General features: G+C 38.4%; 1 protein-coding gene across 1 annotated transcript; it reads left to right on the top strand.

Annotated features, from left to right (window-relative positions):
- Positions 1-11,719: 11,719 nt before the first annotated feature.
- On the top strand, positions 11,720-16,441 carry NINJ2 (ninjurin 2). Its single transcript, XM_015814177.2, has 3 exons — positions 11,720-11,888; positions 14,659-14,836; positions 16,422-16,441. Exons 1-2 carry the CDS (start codon positions 11,735-11,737, stop codon positions 14,823-14,825), a joined length of 321 nt encoding a protein of 106 aa, XP_015669663.1. The 5' UTR covers positions 11,720-11,734; the 3' UTR covers positions 14,826-14,836; positions 16,422-16,441.
- Positions 16,442-22,068: the final 5,627 nt, after the last annotated feature.

The following is a 22,068-nucleotide window of genomic DNA, read 5'->3' as shown; positions in this document are numbered from 1 at the left end:
CCTGCCCACCGCTCCACCTGCCAGAGACCCCCTGGATCTCCCCCAACCCTGTCTGGCCCCCACAGGCGTCCCTCTCCATGAGCAACATTGAGGTGATCACGGCCACCTTGGCCACACCCACCCAGTCTGCCATGACCACAGCCACGCCCACCCAGTGGGCCACGCCCACCTGGCACCCGGCGATAAATAAGTGGGTTTTGGGTTGTACTTTGGGCACTCGGTCTCTAAAAGGTTCGCCATCACTGCTCTATACCATTTCAGACAAATGTTGTCCAATCTCTTCTTTAAAAACTTCAGAAAACACATTGCCTCATTGTTTGCATGTTGGAGTACAGGACTATCATGTTCATACCAATATTTTGGCTTCTTGCCATTGCCCCACTGTTGTGAGGATTTAAGTTTTAAATATATCCAGCATAGGGTCTCCAACAAGATCTCAGATAACTAAACCTGGATGTTATTGCCATTGTATGGAGCCAACTGGAAATCCTGTTCTTATGGGTGTACCATCTGAATTTTGAAAACTGGACATCTTTTCTCACTCTTGTTAGAGTCTGTTTATACTGTACAATCAAGGTAGTCCAGAGAGATTTTACCTTCTCTTCACAAGCCACCATGCAAAATAACAGGCTATTGATATAATTTATTTGTATTTATTGAGATTTTTTCCAGAGAATAAAAGACATTGAAAGAAGAGAAAATCAGAAAAGTACAATAAATGAAAAAGAAAGAAATTAAAGTTAAAAGAACGCATACGGGACTGCCAACCTTTTTTTTAAACAGATAATTACAAATTTACTTTCTTCCCTGTTAGATATTATACAGACTCCTTCAGCCCCTCATTTAATCCATTTTAATCTTCACATCCATAAATCATTGTGTCTTTCCCTTCTTCTTTCAGCAAAAAGTCCATATAAGGTTTCCAATCTTTCAAAAAAGAGCTTTAATTGTTTTTTTCTCTGACCAAACTTTTGCCATTTTGCAAATTAAAACACTCCTTCTTAAATGTGGTGTCCTGAATTGGAGATAATGAAGGGGGTGGATTCCAAGCAACACAGCGTAAAGCAAAAATATTACATCCTGTGATTTAGAAATGGATGCTGTCTGAAATTGAATTCTCCTGTTTTGCAACTATCTCACACTGCTAACTCATCTGTTAGTCCACTTTTTAGCAATACTATTAACCTAGCCAGATATTTCCCATCCTATACCTTTCCATTTCTTCAGCAAAATTTATTTTTTATTTGAAAAAATGTCATTCTGTCATTTTCAGCTCTTTTCACTAATTCATCAAATTGTTCTGAATGGTGGTGGTGCAATAATTAGAATACAGTATTGCAGACTAATTCTGCCGACTGCCCCCAGTTCAATTCTCAATCAGCTCAAGGTTGACTCAGCCTTAAGGTGACCAACCGTCCTCCTTTAGGGAGGACAGTCCTCCTTTTGTAAGTTCTGTCCTCCCTCGAAAAGTGTCCTCCTACATGTCCTCCTTTTCGATATTTGAAGACTAATCTGCAGGGCTTTTTTTTTCGTCATAGAACGCTCAGAACGGTGTTCCGGCACCTTTTTTTGATGGTTTTTTTTCAACTTTTGCATGAGCTGTGCTACTCCCGCTATTGGCTTTCGAAAGCCAATAGGAATTGCTGCTGAGCGCACCAAAACACCCGGCTGGCAAAATTTGCACATGAAAGTCATCTGTATTATTGTTGCAATGAATAAAATGTTTCTTTTATTTACGATATTTTTTTCTTCAATTTATTTGTGTCCTCCTTTTCATTGTAAAAAAGTTGGTCACCTTACTCAGCCTTCCATCTTTCCCAGGTCGGTAAAATGAGGTGCTAGATTGTTGGGGAAAATATGCTGACTCTGTAAACTGCTTAGAGAGGGCTGTAAAGCACTGTGAAGCAGTATATAAGTTTAAGTGCTATTGCTTTTGCTATTTTTGCCTTCATAGGAATTAACTGTCTTTCAGGGGTTTTCTGAAAGCTAAAAACCTGGATGTAGTACATCTAGATTCTTCCTGGAAAGCCAAATCCATTTCTTCTTCTTGTATGTTGCTTGTAGTTCTGTTCCAGCATCCTAGAAAACTGATGGAGAGGTGAATATAAAGATCAAGAGTTAGTTTCCACTTAATTCTTAGGAAATGATTGCTGGCTCTTGCTTCCTGCCAAGTACAGGCCATAAACCTGTCCGCCAACATCCTTTCGTCTTGATTTACCTGTTCTTGAAAAGTTGCACACTTTAAATTCCCAGCCAAGACTTGTTCTTGTCATGTATTTCCAGTTGCTCTGCCGAACGTGTCAATGAGTTGAGTGGCAGAACTAAAATTCATCAAACAGTGTTTGCTTAAGCTGACATTAGGGGACCCTCTTCAACTCTTTCTTGATCACCATTAGCAACTTTTCTCTCTTCTCATGACAGTGCTCACAAAAAAATCAACAAGTCTACAAGAAAGCCTTCTAAGTAAATTAAGACTTACATTTCAGAGGTTTGCTTTTTCTTAGGCTGCACAAGCCCTGAAAATGAGCCTGAAGCAATGTATTAAATCTTGCAATAAGCTTCTGTGCAAGGCTGGGGAAAAAAAGTTGCTGCTGCTTAAAGAATCATTCAATTTAATGTGATTCTTAAAGCAGTAGCTCCTTTTTTCCAGGCTTGTACAGAAAAAAAAAGTTTGGTTGTTTTAATGAACAGCAGGTGGGTGTTGCACTCATGTGAGGTCTGAAGCAATCTTTCCTGGTTGTTGTCTAAATGTAAACAGCTGTAATTTCAACAACTTTCAGCAGGGAGACATGCCAATCCTCTTTCTATGTCAGAAAGTTTCTCAGTACTATAATTATATTCTTAGAACAGGGGTAGGCAACCTTGGCTCTTTTATGACTCCTGGACTTCAACTCCCAGCTGACTCAGGAATTCTGGGAGTTGAAGTCCATGAGTCATAAAAGAGCCGAGGTTGCCTACCCCTGTCTTAGAAGGTTTCTACTTTGTGGTAACCCCATTCGAGCTAGCTGATCCCAAACAAAAAGCATTATCCCAAACACTGCAGCTTCCCTGTCCTAATGTTGGGGTGCCCATCAAATCTGTTCTATCAGGCCATTGGGTAGGGTGGGGAATTCTACCTTACAATTGAGGGCACGTCTTGCCATTCTTTTCATTTATATATTTATTTAATCAATTTCTATAGCCACCATCTCAGCCAAGTGACTTTTTGCACTCTGTAATCCCACAAAAGTGCTTTGAAGACAATCCGTGATTGCAAGCTTAGGGTAACTTTTTTTGGCACAAAACATTCAGCTGAAACTATTTATGGCTTAATATTTGTGTTTTATTTAATGAAACATGGACTCTCAAAAGACACATTGTGTGATTTTTTTTTTCCTGAAGAACATCACATGACCATTAATATAATATTATGCTTTAGAACTTTTGAACATTGTGCTTGGCAGTCCCTGAACTTTTGAATAGGCCATTTGGGAATACCCTGATGGTTTAAAGAGACATCTCAGTGTCCTAATTGTTTTATTTATATTCTACCTTTCTGTAGCATGTACGGCCAAGATAGTTTACAATGCAACCTCATCATTTTCCCTACAATATGAACGAAAGAAGTGTAGCTTCTCAGTCAGCTTTCAATGTGGTGTCTTGAAGATATGTAGGGGCTACACCTCCAGTCAGCCATATGGACTGGGTGTTGTGGGAGTTGTAGTCCAACCCATCTAAAGGACAGCAAGTTGGGAAAGGCACTTTATGATGGATAGATCTGTTGGAATAAATTAGAGATTACCTGAGTGGTATTCAGGTAATCATCTATGGAGGTTCTCAGTCATCCAGGTCATGGTTGTCCCAAAGATGCTTTTTCACGAGGCAACTGGACTTTCTTGTTTTTCTTTGAAGATGTTTCGCTTCACATCCAAGAAGCTTCTTCAGCTTCCATTCCCCACCATCCAGTCAGAGCTGAAGAAGCTTCTTGGACGAGAAGCGAAACGTCTTCAAAGAAAAACAAGAAAGTCCAGTTGCCTCGTGAAAAAGCATCTTTGGGATATTCAGGTAGTCCTTGACTTATGACCACAATTAAGCACAAAATTTCCTCTGCTAAGCAAGAAAGTTGTTAAGTGAGTTTTGTCCCATTTTACAATCTTTTTTGCCACGATTGTTAAGCACATCACTGCAGTTGTTAAGTGAATCATGTGGTCATTAAATGAGTTTCGCTCCCCCCCCATTGAGTTTGTTAGTTGGAAGCTGGCTGGGAAGATTACAAATGGTGATCACATGATCCAGGGGACAGTGCAACTGTCATAAATACATGTCAGTTGCCAAGCATCCAAATTTTGAACATATGACCGTGGAGATGCTGCAACGGTCATAAGTGTAAAAACCAGTCATAAGTCACTTTTTTTTCAGCGCTATTATAGCTTCAAAGAGTCACTAAATGAATGGCTGTAAGTTGAAGACTACCTGTATGCATTTAAAAAGATGGGTTTCCCTTGTGTTGAACTGTTGCTGTGGGAAGTCAAAACAAGCTCTTTTTTTTTTTTTTTTTTTGCAACCCGGGGCATTTTACATTCTTCTTCTGCCCCTTGGCTCCTGGCGCACATTCAAGAAGAGGCCTCAGCCCTGAATAGTCTCTGTATCATCTTCTTCAGACAATCGTTGTCTGATTGTGCAGCCTTAAGGATCCCGGACTCCTACGCCCAGTTGTACATGCTGCCTCTTTTGTTTCCTTTGTGTGGATTGCCGGGGTGTCTCTCTCTCTCTCTCTCTGTTTGATTTGGCATTCCACAGAGGCTCACTTGGAATTAACAGCCTCTTAACAAAGTGCCTTGATAGTTGCCAGCAAATACTCTCAAAGAGGAGAAGATTATTTATCATTCATATGATTCCCCCTCCTCTCTCTCCTGGACATGCTCCTCTCCTGCTGTCCTTGCCTTCCCCCCCCTTCCCCCCCTCCTTTAAGTCACAAAAAAATGAAGTAATATTAGATTTAGATCTTGGAATAACTCAAAAAAAAGGAGCGGTCTCCCCTGGCATCTGGTAACAACTTCCAGATGAGTAGCAGCACTATTATTTTACTATCGATATAAGGAAGTTTCTGTTCTTATATGTGTTGGTATAAACTGTTTTATGGTCTTAAAGATGCTGGCAGTCTTGACTAGTGTTTTTTTTTCAAATTGTAAAGTAGTTTTTAGTATAAACAGATTCAATATATTTAAAATACCAGTTGTGATGGATAGTTTTGCCCATGAAGAGTTGCCTGTAATTTTTTAGGAATACTACTACTACTACTACTACTACTACTACTACTACTACTACTACTACTACTAATAATAATAATAATAATAATAATAATAATAATAATAATAATAATAATAAAGTTGGAAGGGACCTTGGAGGTCATCGAGCCCAACCCCCTGCCCAGGCAGGAACCCTACACCATTTCGGACAAATGGCTGTCCAGTCTCTTCTTAAAACCTTCCAGTGTTGGAGCATTCACAGCTTCTGGAGGCAGGTTGTTCCACTGGTTAATTGTTCTAACTGTCAGGAAGTTTCTCCTTAGTTCTAGGTTGCTTCTCTCCTTGATTAGTTTCCACCCATTGCTTCTCATCCTGCCTTCAGGTGCCTTGGAGAATAGCTTGACTCCCTCATCTTTGTGGCAGGCTTTAAGGCCTTTGACAGATCTATTGAACTTTAATCTCACCAGCTTCTCCTGTGTTTAGCTCTGCTGTCATTGAGACTTGTTTAAAAAATAAGATTAGCAGGCTTTTTTTTTGGTGTGAGTCTCAGCTACTGAACAACAGACTAACAGAGTTGGGAGGGCCCTTGGAGGTCTTCTAGTCCAGTCCCCTGTTCAAGCAGGAGACCCTATACCAGTGGGTTCTCAACCTGTGGTCCATAGACTCTTGGGGGGCTGTGATGTTGTCACAGGGGATCCATAAAGGCTTGAAGAAATGTTATGATTTAAATCTTGAGTTAAATCTTGAGGGTCCATGGCCATGGTCTGTGGCCACAAAAGGTATTTAAAGGGGGTCCATGATGAAGGAAAGGTTGAGAACCACTACCCTATATCAATTCAGACAAATGGCTGTCCAGACTCATCTTAAAAGCCTCCAGTAATGGAGGACCATACTATAAAATAGCTCCTGTGAGTAGAAATCAAAGAGAGAAGTTGCCTATGATGAAAAGAAATCAAAAGGTAGTCTAGCATTTTACATGAAAGTTACTCATGGTTTAATGCATAGAGTTTATGAAACCATTTACAAATCATGGACAGGCATGGCATGGCTTGGTGTACTATGTTGAAAAGAATCACAATCAACTGGGCAATGGATATATTTTTATCATTGGAGTGGATGATGAACAGTAAGGAAAACCGGCATTGGATGCAATGAAGACTACTTTCTTATATTTTTAAAGGCAGTTTAATAATTTAATTTAATTTAATAATTTAATTTATATACCGCCCTTCTCCCGTAGGACTCAGGGCGGTGCACAGCATATTAAAACAGACAAACAAAATACATCAAAGAACAAAAAACCCCATAAAACCAAATTAAAAGCCAAATATTAGAAGCTGTGTGTCAATTAAAATTTTCTTAAAATCATCGGATGGATTTTAGGAGGGTAGGTCAGGCCCGCTTGCTGGAAAAGCCATGTCTTGAGGGCGCGGCGGAAAGTAAGGAGATCCGGAATCATCCGGATCTCGGGGGGTAGTTCGTTCCAGAGGGTGGGGGCACCCACAGAGAAGGCCCTCCCCCTGGGGGTCGCCAGCCTACACTGCTTGGCCGACGGCACCCTGAGGAGGCAGTTCATCTGATCTAGCTGCACTTGGCCCTGAAAGGTCCTTTTCCACAATGAGATGTTGGTGGCCAGGTGATCACAGAGACTGTCAGTGCTCAGCCAGTCATGGAATATAAGAACAATAGGATGTTAAAAGAAGTAGAATGGCATGACACTGTCAGTTTCAATCTGCCCTGCCTTTAGAGTTTTCAACTGTTTTTTTTTTTAAAAATCTGTAGAGAATAAAAAAAGGGCTTTGATGGACAGAAGTGTGCAACGACAAATATGTTTACCAAAAAACCCAAAAGTATTAATTAGACTTATAGTGATGTAAGTTGGTTCTTTGTTATGCCTGCTGAGAAATCTGAAGTGCATGGATGACAATACAAAGCTGTAATGAACATTGAGTTCTAGTCCCATCATAAGTAACCTTGGACCGGTCACTTTCTCTCAGCCCTAAGAAAGAGGCAATGGCAAAAAAAAAAGTTTGTTAGAAATTGCAAGGATCTCTTCTCCCACAGTGTAACAGCTAAAGGGTGGGGGCTCCACATTCATGATTAAAATACCCCTGCAGGAAATCTTTTGGATTCTACCCAGAATTTTACCTATTTTTCTCTAACAGCAGTACAATTGCTTTGGCTCCCTGCAACAAAGCCGGTTGTCTATTTTGTCCCCACATCTACACCAACAGCACAAGCAAAGCCCTAACAAATGTGCACACAAGATTAGAGACACCCATAAGGGGCTGCCACAAAGAAGAGGGGGGTCAAGCTATTCTCCAAAGCACCTGAAGCAGAACAAGAAGCAATAGACAGAAACTAATCAAGAGTGAAGCAACCTAGAACTAAGGAGAAATTTCCTGCCAGTTAGAACAATTAATTAGTGGGATGACTTGCTGCCAGAAGTTGTGGGTGCTCCAACACTGGAAGTTTTTAAAAAGAGTTTGGACAACCATTTGTCAGAAATGGTACAGGGTTTCCTGCCTGAGCAGGGGGTTGGACTTCATTAGATGACCTTGCTCAATAGTAGTAACTGTGAGAGGGATCTCGGAGTCCTAGTGGACAATCACCTAAATATGAGCCAGCAGTGTGCTGCAGCTGCCAAAAAAGCCAACACAGTGCTAGGCTGCATTAACAGAGGGATAGAATCAAGATCACATTTACATTATTAATACCACTTTACAATGCCTTGGTAAGGCCACACTTGGAATACTGCATCCAGTTTTGGTCACCACAATGTAAAAAAGATGTTGAGACTCTAGAAAGAGTACAGAGAAGAGCAACAAAGATGATTAGGGGACTGGAGGCCAAAGCATATAAGGAACGGTTGCTGGAATTGGGTATGTCTAGTTTAATGAAGAGAAGGACGAGGGGGGACATGATAGCAGTGTTCCAATATTTGCCCAAAGAAGAGGGAGTCAAGCTATTTTCCAAAGCACCTGAAGGCAGGACAAGAACCAATGGGTGGAAACTAACCAAAGAAAGAAGCAACCTAGAACTAAGGAGAAACTTCCTGACAGTGAGAACAATTAACCAGTGGAACAACCTGCCTCCAGAAGCGGTGAATACTCCAATACTGGAAGTTTTTAAGAAGAAACTGGACAGCCATTTGTCCAAAATGGTATAGGGTTTCCTGCCTGAGCAGGGGGTTGGACTAGATGACCTCCAAGGTCCCTTCCAACTTTATTATTATTATTATTATTATTATTATTATTATTATTATTATTATTATTATTATTATTATTATTGTTGTTGTTGTTGTTGTTGTTGTTGTTGTTGTTGTTGTTGTTGTTGTTATCTGCCAGCAATGCCTCTCTGAATTCTGTGTAGGACAAAAGGAATAAACTTTGTGCAAAACAATGAATGCATACAATGATCAAAAGTTTGACCAGAGCTCAAAGCTCAGACAAAATGATATCAGAGCTTTTTAACCTGCTACGATATTCTGCTGCAGACCTGAAAGTGTTTTAGAAAAGCAGGACTTTAACAACACTATTAAGTGAGAAGTTGCTGGGCAACTTCAGTAGCAGGTTTCAGAAAAAATCAGATGATCCTAACAAACGCAATGGATTTTTAATATATTAATAGTAAGGTATTCATAATCTGTCTTACCTGTATGTGCATAATCAGTCTTCCCCCCCCGCCTCATCCCAATTTAAATCCCACCTCAGTTTAACCACACTACAGGTAGTCCTCACCTTATGACCGGTCTCTTAGCAACAATTCAAAGTTAGGACAGACTTATCCTGGGGCTACTTACAACCCGGATTTAAAATTCCACCCTCTCATTGTCCTGTGACTGAATTTTGGCTGCATTTGTTAACTGTTTGCAGCATCCCGCAGTCACATGATGGCATTTTACAATAGTTTTGCCCAAAACCAGCATTTCTACTTTTTGGCAAAACTGCACCCATAATGAACCATTGCTTTGTTTAACGTGATGATTTACTTAATAAGCATCACAAAAAGGATTGTAAAATCAGATTGGTCATGTGACCAACCCATTTGGTTTATTTATTTATTTAATATATATACTGCCTGTTTCACTGTCCAGTTTTTCTGTTTTACGATTCTCACAACTTATGACAGGGTCCATTATGGTCACATGTCAAGGTCTACCTATATGTATCTGTTGAAATGGACTGTAGCTCATGAAAGTGTATACCTTTTAATGTAATTCGTTAGTTGGAAAAGATGTCACTAGACTTCTTCTGATGTTTGTTCTCATAAACTAACATGATGGACCTCTAGCGAAGCAAGCCCATGGTACCTTGGTTGCCTCCAATTGGTGGCCGGTCACAGACAGATATTAGCCACTCTAAAATAAATCAGCCACTCTAAAATAAATCAGCCACTCTGATTGCGTGACTATCCTGTATGGACAAATGCTTTCCAATTCAACAATCTCTACTTACGTTCTACAGTTTTTCCAGGAATGTTCTAGTGATATTCTTGGTCTCATTCATCCCCCTTATCTGTTATCTTCACCTTATTGTATTTCCCACACTATTACAAGCAGAGTCATTTTTTTAGTTCATCACCTGTTTGCACCACATGCCCAAATGTGTGTAAGTTTACTGATCACTGCCTCAAGAGTAGTCAGTCTTTATTTATTCAAGGACTGACCAGCCGTTCATGATATTCTTAGAAACCATTTCCAAATACATGATTCACAACTATTTATTTTCATTCTTTTGTTCTTTCTCAGTGTCTTGCTTTCACAGCCATAAATTTCCACTAAGTAAGTCTTGCTTTAACTATTCCTCTCTTTGTTGGTAGTCTGATCCTTGATGATCTTATTTATTTATTTACTTTATATATAAAATGTCCATCTCATTCACAAAGAGGCTCTAAGGTTTAGACTTTTATCTAAGTTTATCATTTCCTACCTCCTCAGGATTAATCTTTTGATGTATCTAGCATACAGTCTAATTTTAATCCATTCTTGAGCACAATAAATTCATCAAATGTGCACAGATTGGCATTACCTTTGTCTTTTTTAAATATTTAACTCTTTTCATTTTCCATTTTTACTTTTCTAATGAGCTCTTTTGAGCCTGATATATTTTCATCTGTCAAAGTACTGTCTTTTCCATATCTGAGATTTGTAACTTTTAGTCTCCAGTTTTGATTTTCTCAGCTATTTCTTCTGATACTGCAACTTGTACTGCATTTCCTGTGTAAGTTAAACAGATACAAGGTCAATGTGCATTTTTGACCTTTCTTATTCTGAATGGTTCTATTCCTCCAAACTTCATTCTTACAGTAGCTTCTGTTTCATTATGAAATCTTCCTCAGTAGAATAATCAGATATTTTGGTATGCTTAGGATAGATTGGGAGGCCCAAAACGTCATCCCAGAAGGTGAGAGTGGCAAATCTGTGACAAGCAAAAAAAAAACCCAAGGAGATTTGACCATTACTAATACATGAATGTTGTTTCTTGAGGCAGTAAAACAAAGACATTAAAAAATGATGTCATGAGTTATTTCAGCTTGTTGGGTTTCTATATATGCCCTTTTTTATTGGGTCATTGATTTCAGCAGAGAAAAAAACAATGGAGAAAAATATATGGCATACCAAGGTAAGATAGGTGTGTCTAATAAAGACACAAGAGACACCACAAGAGCCCTGGTGGTGCAGTAGTTAGAATGCAATATTGCAGGCAAACTCTGCTCACTGCCAGGAGTTTGATCCTGTTTGGCTCAAGGTTGACTCAGCTTTCCATCTTTCCGAGGTTGATAAAATGAGGACCCAGATTGTTGAAGGCAATATGCTGACTCTGTAAACTGCTTAGAGAGGGCTGTAAAGTACTATGAAGTATTATAAAGTACTATTTAAAGAACTATAAATCTAGGTGCTATTGCTGTTCTCCATCCAGGTCTCTCAAAAATTCACCAGACAGCACCTGCAGCAAAGATTATACAATGAACTGAGGCATACTGTGACAAAGACTATGGGCTGCTATAAACAACATTACATCCAACAGTTACTAGAATCTTTCACTCTCATTTATCAGGATAAATAGGTTCAGGTGCAAACAAATAACAAGAAAAAAATGGATGTATTTTTAATTTGCAAATGCATTTTGCATATATGTAAATGCATTTTGTATTTTTAATCCAATATATTTAGAGGGTGTCAGGCTGCAAAAAGATAATAGAGCCTGATTTTAATATATGCAGTGTTATCTGTTTTTGGAATTCTGGTTGTTGACCACTATCTAGTTTTGTTTTGGTTAATAGAGCCAAGCAAAGAATTCAGGAGAACTCCTTTGGCCTTTTGGTGGTATTGTCTATCATCTAAAGAACATTTTGTGGATCTACCTATAGCAGAAGGGCAAGGTCATTTCCCTTCCTGATTCTTAATGGCTTTTCTTCTCTTCTAGGCCTTTAACCCTGGCTTTAGCAGGGAAAGTGTAATCAACATAAACCATTATGCTACCAAGAAAAGTGTGGCAGAGAGCATGCTGGACGTGGCCCTCTTTATGGCTAATGCTGCACAGCTGAAGGCAATCGTGGAACAGGGACCTTCATTCCACTATTATGTGGCTCTGATAGTTCTCATCAGTGTGTCCCTCTTCTTGCAGATGACCATTGGGATTCTCCTTATTGTGATGGGTAAGGTTGTTTTTTTGCAGACATTCAGTTTCATGGGCAGATATAAGGAAAGCTTCCCTGTTCTTTGTTTCAAACTGTGGTTGAATTGTTTGAGTCATTTATATCATTTACAAGAGTAGCTACTGCATGTGAACAGTCCCAAAATGCAAATGCCAAAACTAGCCGCCAGAATTACTCAAGACCAGCCTTTTCCAATGTGGTGGCCTTGAGAAATGCTAGTATTGCTTACTGGCTAGGGCATGGGTAGACAACTTCCGCTCTTTTATGACTCATGGACTTCAACTCCCAGAATTCCTGAGTCAGCATGGCTCAGCTTGGAAACCTCTCCCATAGCTGATTCAGGAATTCTGGTAGTTGAAGTCCATGAGTCATAAAAGAGCCGAGGTTGCCTACCCCTGGGCTGGGGGAAGCATGTCAAACACGCGGCCTGCGGGCCAGATGTGGCCTGTGCAGGCCACGGCCACCTTGGCCCTGTAAAGGCAAAATAAGTCCTGATACATCACGATAAGACCTACAGTGCACCCTGGGCTAGGGATTTGTGACTGCAGTTTCCACATGGTCAACAGCCAGACTGTTGCAAGTTTACTTCCAACTTCTTTGGTGCGTACAGATTGTGGAAAGAACTAATGGTTGAGAAAACTGGTTGGCAAATGATTGCTCTTACCTACAGCTCACTTTGTCATCTTCCAAACATTTGTTTTATTTATGTATTAGCCTTTATTTAACTAATCAGACAAACCATAGCAAAAAAAGAAAGATGGGAGAAAGGAGCAAAACTATAACAGCCAAAATTATATCTGTAAGGGGTTCTCCTATATGTATATAAGAACATTTTGATATCAGTTTCAATGAAGGACATTCTATTTCATATATCATCTACATCTATAAGTAATGTGTTCATAAACTGCAAGTAACTTCAACTCTTCAGTTCACTGAGTGATATCATCCTACTGTTGAAAAGCGTAGCAATAAGGCAGGCCATGAGGAATTAATTTTTGTTGTCCAGCCATCAGTTTTGTATAATGGGAGATCACTCAAAAGAATATAAAAGTCCAAATATAATACAAAGACAAGAAAAACAATGTATATAATTATTTATTCCTAGAATATAATAATTTTAGGGCATTGAAAATATGTTTTAATGAAACTTACTCTAGTATTGGTATATTAGTACAAATAGTAGTTAGCTAAATAAGGTGTAATCTAAGAACTACTGAAATTTTTGACACTGATATTAAGATAGTTCCCTCCTGTTTAAACAAAATGGGGATCTCCAATTTCTTGTTCTATTCCATTTTTAAAATTTGCACAATTTAAGATCCAACAGATTTGTCAATAACGAGCTTGCTGCCTCCCCAGGACTGTTGAGCTACAGTTTCTATCAGTCCTTGTCTATACTAGCTGGAGTTGATGAGAAGCGAAGCCTTCAACAATGCTAAGCTTTTCCATTGAAGCAGATAGCTTGGAAGCCTACAATTAACCAGGTCACCGTGAGCAATCAAATTTTCACCACAGTGCTCTTGTTGGGAAGACTTTGATACTTGCTGTCAGCAGCAATGAAATTACGGATGTGTTTGTTGCATGTTGCAACCAAAACTGCCTACACACCATCCTGCATTGACCCCATTTCTTAAATAAATATACCACCCTGGTGGTTCTTTCTTTCCCTTTGTAATCGCCCTAGCCTAGTATATTTCTCTGTATCTCTGTGGTTGTATATAGAGGGCGCAGTGTCCGCAACTGTCTGGGTTGGTCCTCCATGCTCCCTCCCCTTGCTTCTCCCCCCCCCCAGCCCTCATGCCCTTGCATGATAAAAGCAGCCTGTCTTTCTCTCCTTATGTATTTGGCATTGAAAGGCATGACAGGGTCATGAACTTGAGCTCCATACAGCTGCAGTCCTGCTGTATCAATAGAAACTGTCTTCTATATATAGAGGCTGATTGTTAGCATTCCCAACATGCATGGATCCTGCTCCCCTTGGCTTTCAGCTTCTTAAAATCTCTGACCACCGGGGGGTCCAAAAAGTGACTCATATTTTTTTTCAATGGTTCACTGTCATCTAATCCGTTCTTAAAAAGCAGTCAGGCCCTTTTGGATGGAGAGTTGCATTTGGTTTTCAATTAAACAAACTTTGTTGAAAATTGCAGCTAGGCTAACTAGATCACCAAGCACCAAGACACTTTTGCTATTAGTTCCACATGTCATTTGCATGACAGCAAATCCTGCTCTTCAGGGGGGGAAGTAATCAGGAAGGGCCACATGTTTCCTGTGACCTGTTCCCCATATGCACGTTTTATTTTAAGAGTAGTGTAAACTTACCGGTATATTACATCAAGGAAATGTATTGTTTTGCATTCTCCTCTTTGCTAAGCAGTGAGACATTCAAGGAGGAGAGATAACTGGAGATGTAATTTGCTTCTGAAATATTTGATTCAGCTATAAATATACCAGTAAAGACAAGCAACCGTACCTGATCGAAACCCTATGTCTCAGCTTTTACATATCACTGTTTTGTAGAGGGGGGCGGGAAATCACATATAGGATTGGGAATGACAACATGCTTTATTGCCCTGACCGTTTTGGAGAAAAATAAAATAAGATCATCTTAATACTCAAGAAATCATAAAATAATCCAATGCATTTTTGTGATTTTTTTTTTAGTGTTTTTGGAGTCTTAGTAAAAGGCTCCTGTAATTGAAGGGAGGGAGGGGTCACGAAAACAGAGTGCCTCTGTCTGAAATTTTGACTAGATTGGATTTAATGCTTATAGCTCGACTGAATCTGAATGATGTGGCAAAACAGCAGCGCCTGGACTTGCTCAACAATATCACCACAGTCCTAGTTTTCATCACAGTCATTATCAACATCTTCATTACAGCCTTTGGGGTGCAGATGACAGGGCTGTATCCAAACTCTTATGGACGAAGGTTCTACTGACTCTTGAAAGGGTAAGAAAAGGATGGAATCCTATCTAACTCTTCATTTGAATAAGTTGATATTTCTTGGTGGCCTGTTTCTCTCTCTTCCCCATTCTTTCAGTTTTCAGCTGTCTGGTTAGCTAGTTGAGAAAAATTAACGTGGTTAAGTATTATCAATATCCATTGGGAGAATGGATGGAGAAAATTTTAAAATGGATAGAAAAGTAGAAGGTAGTACAGTGGTGACGAACCTATGGCACGCGTGCCAGAGGTGGCACTCGGAGCCCTCTCTGTGGGCACATGCACTGTTGCCCTAGCCCCGCCTTCTCCCACAGCCCCCTCACCAGCAGCCCTCCGGAGGAGAGTCGCCCCTGGGCACGGCCCACACAATGCTGCGCAGCCAAGGACATGGTAGCCGGGAAGCGGGGACAAGACTCCGCCCTTGCACCCCATCGCGTGCAGATGATGCTGCAGGGCATGGGCGGAGGGCGTGGCCACCATGGCGTTGCTGGGCTGCCTGGGTGATCTGTGGTGGGCTGTGGAGGTGGTGGGTGGTCCAGTGGGCACAGCAGAGTGGGGACGGGTAGGGGGATAGTTTTTGGGCACTCGGTCTCTAAAAGGTTCGCCATCACTGAGGTAGTATGTAGTCTTCTGAGGGGAAAGGATGCCAAAAGAAGTGAAAAGGGTTGTGTATTTGAGATCAGGGGGTTACACAAAAGCAGTGTGTACGCTAAAAGAACATAAGGGTTCAAAAATAAATGAGGACTGAATGAATCGAGACAGAATATAAAAGCATCCCAACAAAGCACGTTAAGATGGTTTGGCCATATAGAGAGAAAGAATATGAACTGACTTGGAAAAAAATGCTTAAAGGAAGAGTGAATGAAATGAGAGGAAGAAGAAGAAGATTGAGAAAATTGTGACTGGAGGGAGCTAATGAAATCCACAGATGAGAGAAGTTAAGAGTTGAAACAACAACAAAAATATATGAATCAGAATATTGATGTAATTGAAGCAAGGGCATTTTATAAAGATACAGTGAAAAATGGTGGCGTAAAATAGATTTAGCCATTTTTTTTTCTTTTTTCTTACCTCTTATCTAATTTCTAATACTTTGCTCTGCTTTGCATGATTTTCATTGATCGATTACGTGCTAGCAAGTCAGTCTCAACTCTCAAGGACTATATAGCTCAAGGGTAAGCAACTATGGCAACTTTACAACCTGTGGACTTCAACTCTCAGAATCCCATGTTGGCTCAAAGATTCTGGGAGTTGAAGTCCATAGGTCATAAAGCTGCTATAAGTTGCCCACCCCTGATGTAGATAGATTTTCTCCAGGAGAATCTTGGATAAAGTTGCCAGTTCTAAAATAGAATCTTAGGATGCGTGTGTGTGTGTATTAATCATTTAATTTAGTACTGAAAAATGCAATGCAAACACTTCTTTTTAAATCAATTTGCTACAAATAGCTCTGGGAGACATTTTGGGCAAAGAGGTGAGTAAACATATGTTTATATTTCATGAGTTTATTAAATTTACCTCCTTTAAATTCCATCAGCAGTGTTGGGATGGATAATGTACATAACAGTCCTTAACCTTTTGGTTTTCCTTGCAGGATGATGCACACTGCAGTTGACTGGGAGATCTTTCTGCAGCACTACAGACCTCAAGCCTGAGGGACACCCTTTGATTTTGATCCATTTATAAGCTTCCTTTTTTCTCAACCTGTTTTCTAATCTGTCGTTCCATAACCAGCTCTACACATCATTCTGGAAAAAGATTTCATATAACTAAAGCAACCTGATCAGAAAAGGCACAATCCTAAACATAAACAGCCCAAATCTCCCAAGGCCCAACTATCTATGTCAGTGATGGCGAACCTATGGCACGGGTGCCAAAGGCGGCACTCAGAGCCCTCTCTGTGGGCACGCGCGCCGTCGCCCCAGTCCTAGGCCTTTAGCTGGGTTTTATAAAACCTTTTCGCTTTAGGCCTCCACCGCCGTGTACAAAAAAAAAAAAGGTTCAATCAATCAGTCAATTTCAGCTTCTCGCAGGAAAAAAAAAATCTTGCAGAGTTGGAATTGATTGATTGAACTTTTTAGTCCCACCCAGTCTGCCATTACCACCGCAGCCACGCCCACCCAATGGGCCACACCCACCCGGCACCCAACGATGCATAAGTGGGTTTTGGGTTGCAGTTTGGGCACTCGGTCTCTAAAAGGTTCGCCATCACTGATCTATGTAGACATAGGAAACTTATTGCCGTATTCAGTTGTTGGAATCCAGCCTCAACCAGTGTGGCCAATAGTTTGAGATCATAGGAGTTGTATGGTAGCTGGAGGACAATAAGTTCCCCATTCCTGAATTATTGCACATTCTGGGACACGTGCTGGTTATGACACCAGTTCCAAATACAGCAGTTCCAGGATCATAGATTTTGAGGACATTTTCAGCAACTACTATGAATATTTTTAGTTTCAAGGATGTCATACATCTAGTTTTTGTTTCAGGAAAACTTACCACAACAATCAGAACATTGGGAAGTGAGACATTATGCTTGAGCAGGGCTGGGTGACTATGGCAACTTTACGATCTGTGGACTTCAACTCCCAGACTTTTCTGAGTCAGCCATGCTGTCTCTGGAATTCTGGGAGCGGACGTCCACAGGTCATAAAGTTGCCATAGTCGCCCACCCTTAGTTTAGAGCAGCAGTGGGGAATGATGGCCCTTTTATGACTTGTGGACTTCAACTCCCAGACTTTTCTGAGTCAGCCATGCTGGCTCAGGAATTCTGGGAGTTGAAGTCTACAAGTCATAAAAGGGCCATCATTCCCCACTTCTGTTTTAGAGTCATAGAGGCTTTCAAACAAACATGAACTCTCCTCCAATTGGGATGTCCCGATTAGCCAAAGTCCCATGTCATTTGCAGGGGGGGAAAGCAGCCCTGCTTTCACATACATACCCATATGAATCTTAATTTTAAATTTGTATTTTTATTAATATTATCATGTTAAAATACAGATCGGTGCAAGCATTGCCTCTATATATGATAAATATATTATTTATATATGATAAATAATCCACAGTACAAATTTCTGCTAACTTTAATAATAAGGTTTATGGGCATGCACATTATTTTAAGGCTTTACAGACTAATCTTCTTTTGCAACGAGTGAAAGGCTCTGAAAACTTGTTTTGTATTCTATTTTTACATTATTTGAAAAGGCAGTTGGGTTGTCATAGTTGCAACTGGGACATCCTTTGATATTCCAAATATTATTTTCTTTCTCTTTATGTATTAAAATATATTTTATCCAAAGATGTTCTTTGGTTTCTATGCACTACAGCTGTGTTAAAGAATGAAGTTTTTAGAGCTATGTATGAGTTTAGATTTCAGTGAGTGTAGCATAGTATAAACCAATGTTTTTCAACCTTAGCATCTTTAACATATGTAGACTTCAACTCCTAGAATTCCCCAACCAGCATGGAGAAAATTAAGTTGATCTCAAAGTGAAGACAGGGTTTATATTCCTTACAGAGGGTACCTCTATACTGAGGCTATTGGATACTCCGGAACTGTGGTGGAACTCCATGCGCATGAGGTCCAAAGGTATTATCCCAATTTCACAGCAAGCCAGTTGTTTGAAAGTAAGGAGATGTTTCTTCTCACTAGAGAAGTTTGATTTAGTCCAATCTTAAAGAACCTTGAGTTATCAAAAGGGGCAAGAGACAGTCTTTAATATGATATGCTTGTTAAGTTTTGTGTTGGCTTTTGAGGGCTTTGAAATGTTTCTGAAAACGATTGTACTGTAAATAACTCCCCCTAGTGCTGCTTATTCGATTCAAGAAAGTGCAGGCAAATTGGTATTTATATTTCCAGTTCTTTATCTTACAGTGTGCTTTTTATATCCAATAGCTCAGATTCTATTCTATTTTCTACTTTATTTGATCTACTTCATTTGATCATTCAACCAAATTGCTTCTAAATTAGTCCAAGGAAGTGAGAGGTTGTACAATGTTCTGAATAAAATATTGGCTGAATTGACTTGCTTAAGAAATTTTGCATATATTTCCAAGGAAATATTTATTGAAGTTATACTTCCTCGCATATTACTAGAGGATTTTGTACCATTTTTTATGAATATGATATTCTCATATATTGGAATAAAATTACTAGAATTCCTAGGTACTGAATTTATTCACCTCTGTTTTGTCTATAAGTATCTCTAATATTTATGTAATTTCTTACCTGTTCTTTAAATGTTGTAGGACAGATACAAAAATCATTACACAATAAATTCATTCCATGACACTATTGCCATTTTTAAGAGTTGAGTCACTTATATGTAGTTGGGCAGCTATATAAATTTGTTTAATAATTAGCCTAGCAAAGCAATATGAGATTTAAAAAGGTAATGTATAGTTTCTATGTATTCAATACTGTATTCCTTGTTATTAACTATTAAACAAATAACCTTCCAAAAATTCAGAAACCTGTAAGATTATGTTAGAGGAAAAAATAACAATGATGGAAATAACAGAGGCCATAAGAAGAAGAAAAAATGAGAAAACACCGGGGCCAGATGGACTACCAGCGGAATTATATAAAGCTTTACAAGATATACTAAGTGAACCACTGAAAGACGTTTGCAATGAACTTTTGTTGGAGGCTAAACTCCCAAATACATGGATAGAAGCAAATATTACCTTAGTACCAAAAGAAGATTCAGATTTGACAGATAAAAAATTATAGACCGATATCGTTATTGAATGTGGATTATAAAATTTTTACTTCAACAATGGCAGAGAGACTGAAAAGATACTTAACTGAATTTATACATTCACCAAAATGGTTTTTTGCCAAAGAGACAAATTAAAAATAATTTAAGAGTGATAATGGACGTATTAGAATATTATGAATTACATCCAGGGAAACAACTGGCACTAATATTTCTTGATGCCCAAAAGGCATTTGATAATGTTTCCTGGCAATTTATGATTCAGCAATTACAAATAATGGATTTTGGACAGAACTTTACAAACATGATAAAAACAATATACAATAAACAAACAGTGAAAGTGATTGTGAATGGAGACTATACTGAGAACTTTGAGATAAGAAAAGGCACAAGGCAAGGATGTCCATTATCTCCATTGTTATTTATTTTTATTCTGGAAGTTTTAAATAGAAATATTAGACAAGATATAGAAATTAAAGGGCTAGAAATAAAAGGCGAAACATATAAATTACAAGCATTTGCTGATGATTTGGTATTTATTTTAGAAGAACCTTTGGAGATGATTTCTAAACTATTGGGAAAGATAGAACAATACAGAGAAATGGCAGGACTGAAAATAAACCGAGAAAAAACTAAAATAATAGTTAAAAACCTTACACAAAAACAAAAAAAAAATGTAGGAAAAAACAGAATTGCAGATAGTTAAAAAGGTCAAATATCTGGGAATACACTTAACAGCAAGATGTTCAACGATAAAAGAAGATAATTGCACAATACTATTGAATCAAATAAAATTGGATCTGGAAAAATGGAAAAACTTGCTAGAAAGATTTGCTACAGTGAAAATGAACATACTACCAAAAATCTTATTCTTATTTCAAACAATATCTATAAAACTTGAGAAAAAAATTCTTTGAAGACTTAAATTCACTAATTTTGAAATTTATTTGGCAAGGAAAGAAAGCTAGAATTAAGATGAAAATGTTACAAGATGTCAAGGAAAATGGATAACTTGGTCTACTGGAGTGGGTTTTATATTATCAAGCATCTGTATTAACATGGTAAAAGAATGGATAACTCTTAGAAATAAAAGGCTGTTATATCTGGAGAGGCATGATTTACAATTGGGGTGACAAGCTTTTTTATGGTACGGGAAAAATAAAGTTCATAAATATTTCCAAAATCATTATATAAGAAATGCATTATTAACAACATGGGAAAAAATAAAATGTAAAATATATTTGAAAATTCCAGGGTGGTTGTCAACAATGGAAGCATTTGTACACCCAAATTTAGTGAACTTTGAAAAAATCTGGACATATAGAGATATTTTAAACTCAAGGGAATTTAAAATCTAAACAAGAAATGGAAAATTTGGAATAAAAACTTCGGCTATAATATCGAGTTAGATTATTGGCAACTACTATGGGACAGGAATAGGAGATTAACATTAGCTACTACTTCAAAGAAAATTTATACAAGATGTTTTATAGGTGGCACCTCCCCCCTATAAGGCTAGCAAAAATAGACAAAAAATCTTCACCATTATGTTGGAAATGTAGAAAATACACAGGGACTTACTATCATATGTGGTGGGAATGCTCAGAAGCTCGAAAATTTTGGCACTTGATAAAGAATTGGTTAGAAGAGATACTATCATTAAAAATTGAAGTAAAACCAGAACTCTTTTTATTAGGAATCACTATGGATAAATTCAGCAAAGGAGCTTTATATTTAATTCTGCACATTTTAACCGCAGCAAGATTAACATATGCTCAAAATTGAAAAAGAAAAGAACCCCCCTCCCGAAGAAGAAATACTAAACAATTCTATCCTGTGAGGAAAAATGGACAGACTGACATTAGAACTCAAAAATAAAACAGAAGCAGAGTACTTTGAAATTTGGAATAAAGTGTATAATTGGTTGGATTTAAAGAGGTACGCTGGGACAAAGGCTGATGATTAAGTAGATAACCTAGAAATTCTTATTTTAATATTTGTTATAGCAGATAGAACCAAAAGTTATTTAACTAGGATGTACTTTATTGAAAGAATGCGCACTGTGTAACAATGTAATAACTTAATGTAAGGTAATGTGTCTTTTGTATTTTTAATTCAATAAAATTTTGTAAAAGAAAACAAAAAAAAAAACAAGAAATGGAAAATCAGGATATCAATTTATCATGGTGGGCACATTTACAAATGCAAGCTAGATATGATAAAGATGTTAAACTGTATGGATTTTACAAGAAACAAATTGTGTTTGATAAGACATTGTTAACTTCTGATGAGAAACTAATTAAGAAAATGTATAATTTTCTATTAACTTTGAAAATGGAAAGCGAACAAGTTAAAGAAACAATGATAAGATGGGCAGTTTTTTTGGATATAATACAGAATTAGAAAAATGGCAAAATTTATGGGAAAGAAATTACAAACTGACAATGTCAATTTCCTACAAAGAAAATTTATATAAAATGTTCTATAGATGGCACTTGCCAGCAGCAAGATTAGCAAAAATGT

The sequence above is a fragment of the Protobothrops mucrosquamatus genome, unplaced genomic scaffold (assembly GCF_001527695.2).
Source record: "Protobothrops mucrosquamatus isolate PMUCROS unplaced genomic scaffold, P.Mucros_1.0 scaffold226, whole genome shotgun sequence".
Lineage (NCBI taxonomy): Eukaryota > Metazoa > Chordata > Lepidosauria > Squamata > Viperidae > Protobothrops > Protobothrops mucrosquamatus.
This window is presented reverse-complemented; position numbering and strand designations above follow the sequence as displayed.

Excerpts from the sequence above, each read along its gene's own strand:
- NINJ2 (XM_015814177.2), top strand. The coding sequence starts at position 11,735 with ATGCTGGACGTGGCCCTCTTTATGGCTAATGCTGCACAGCTGAAGGCA. Across the intron at positions 11,889-14,658 it reads GATTCTCCTTATTGTGATGG|CTCGACTGAATCTGAATGAT; the intron begins GTAAGGTTGTTT and ends TAATGCTTATAG.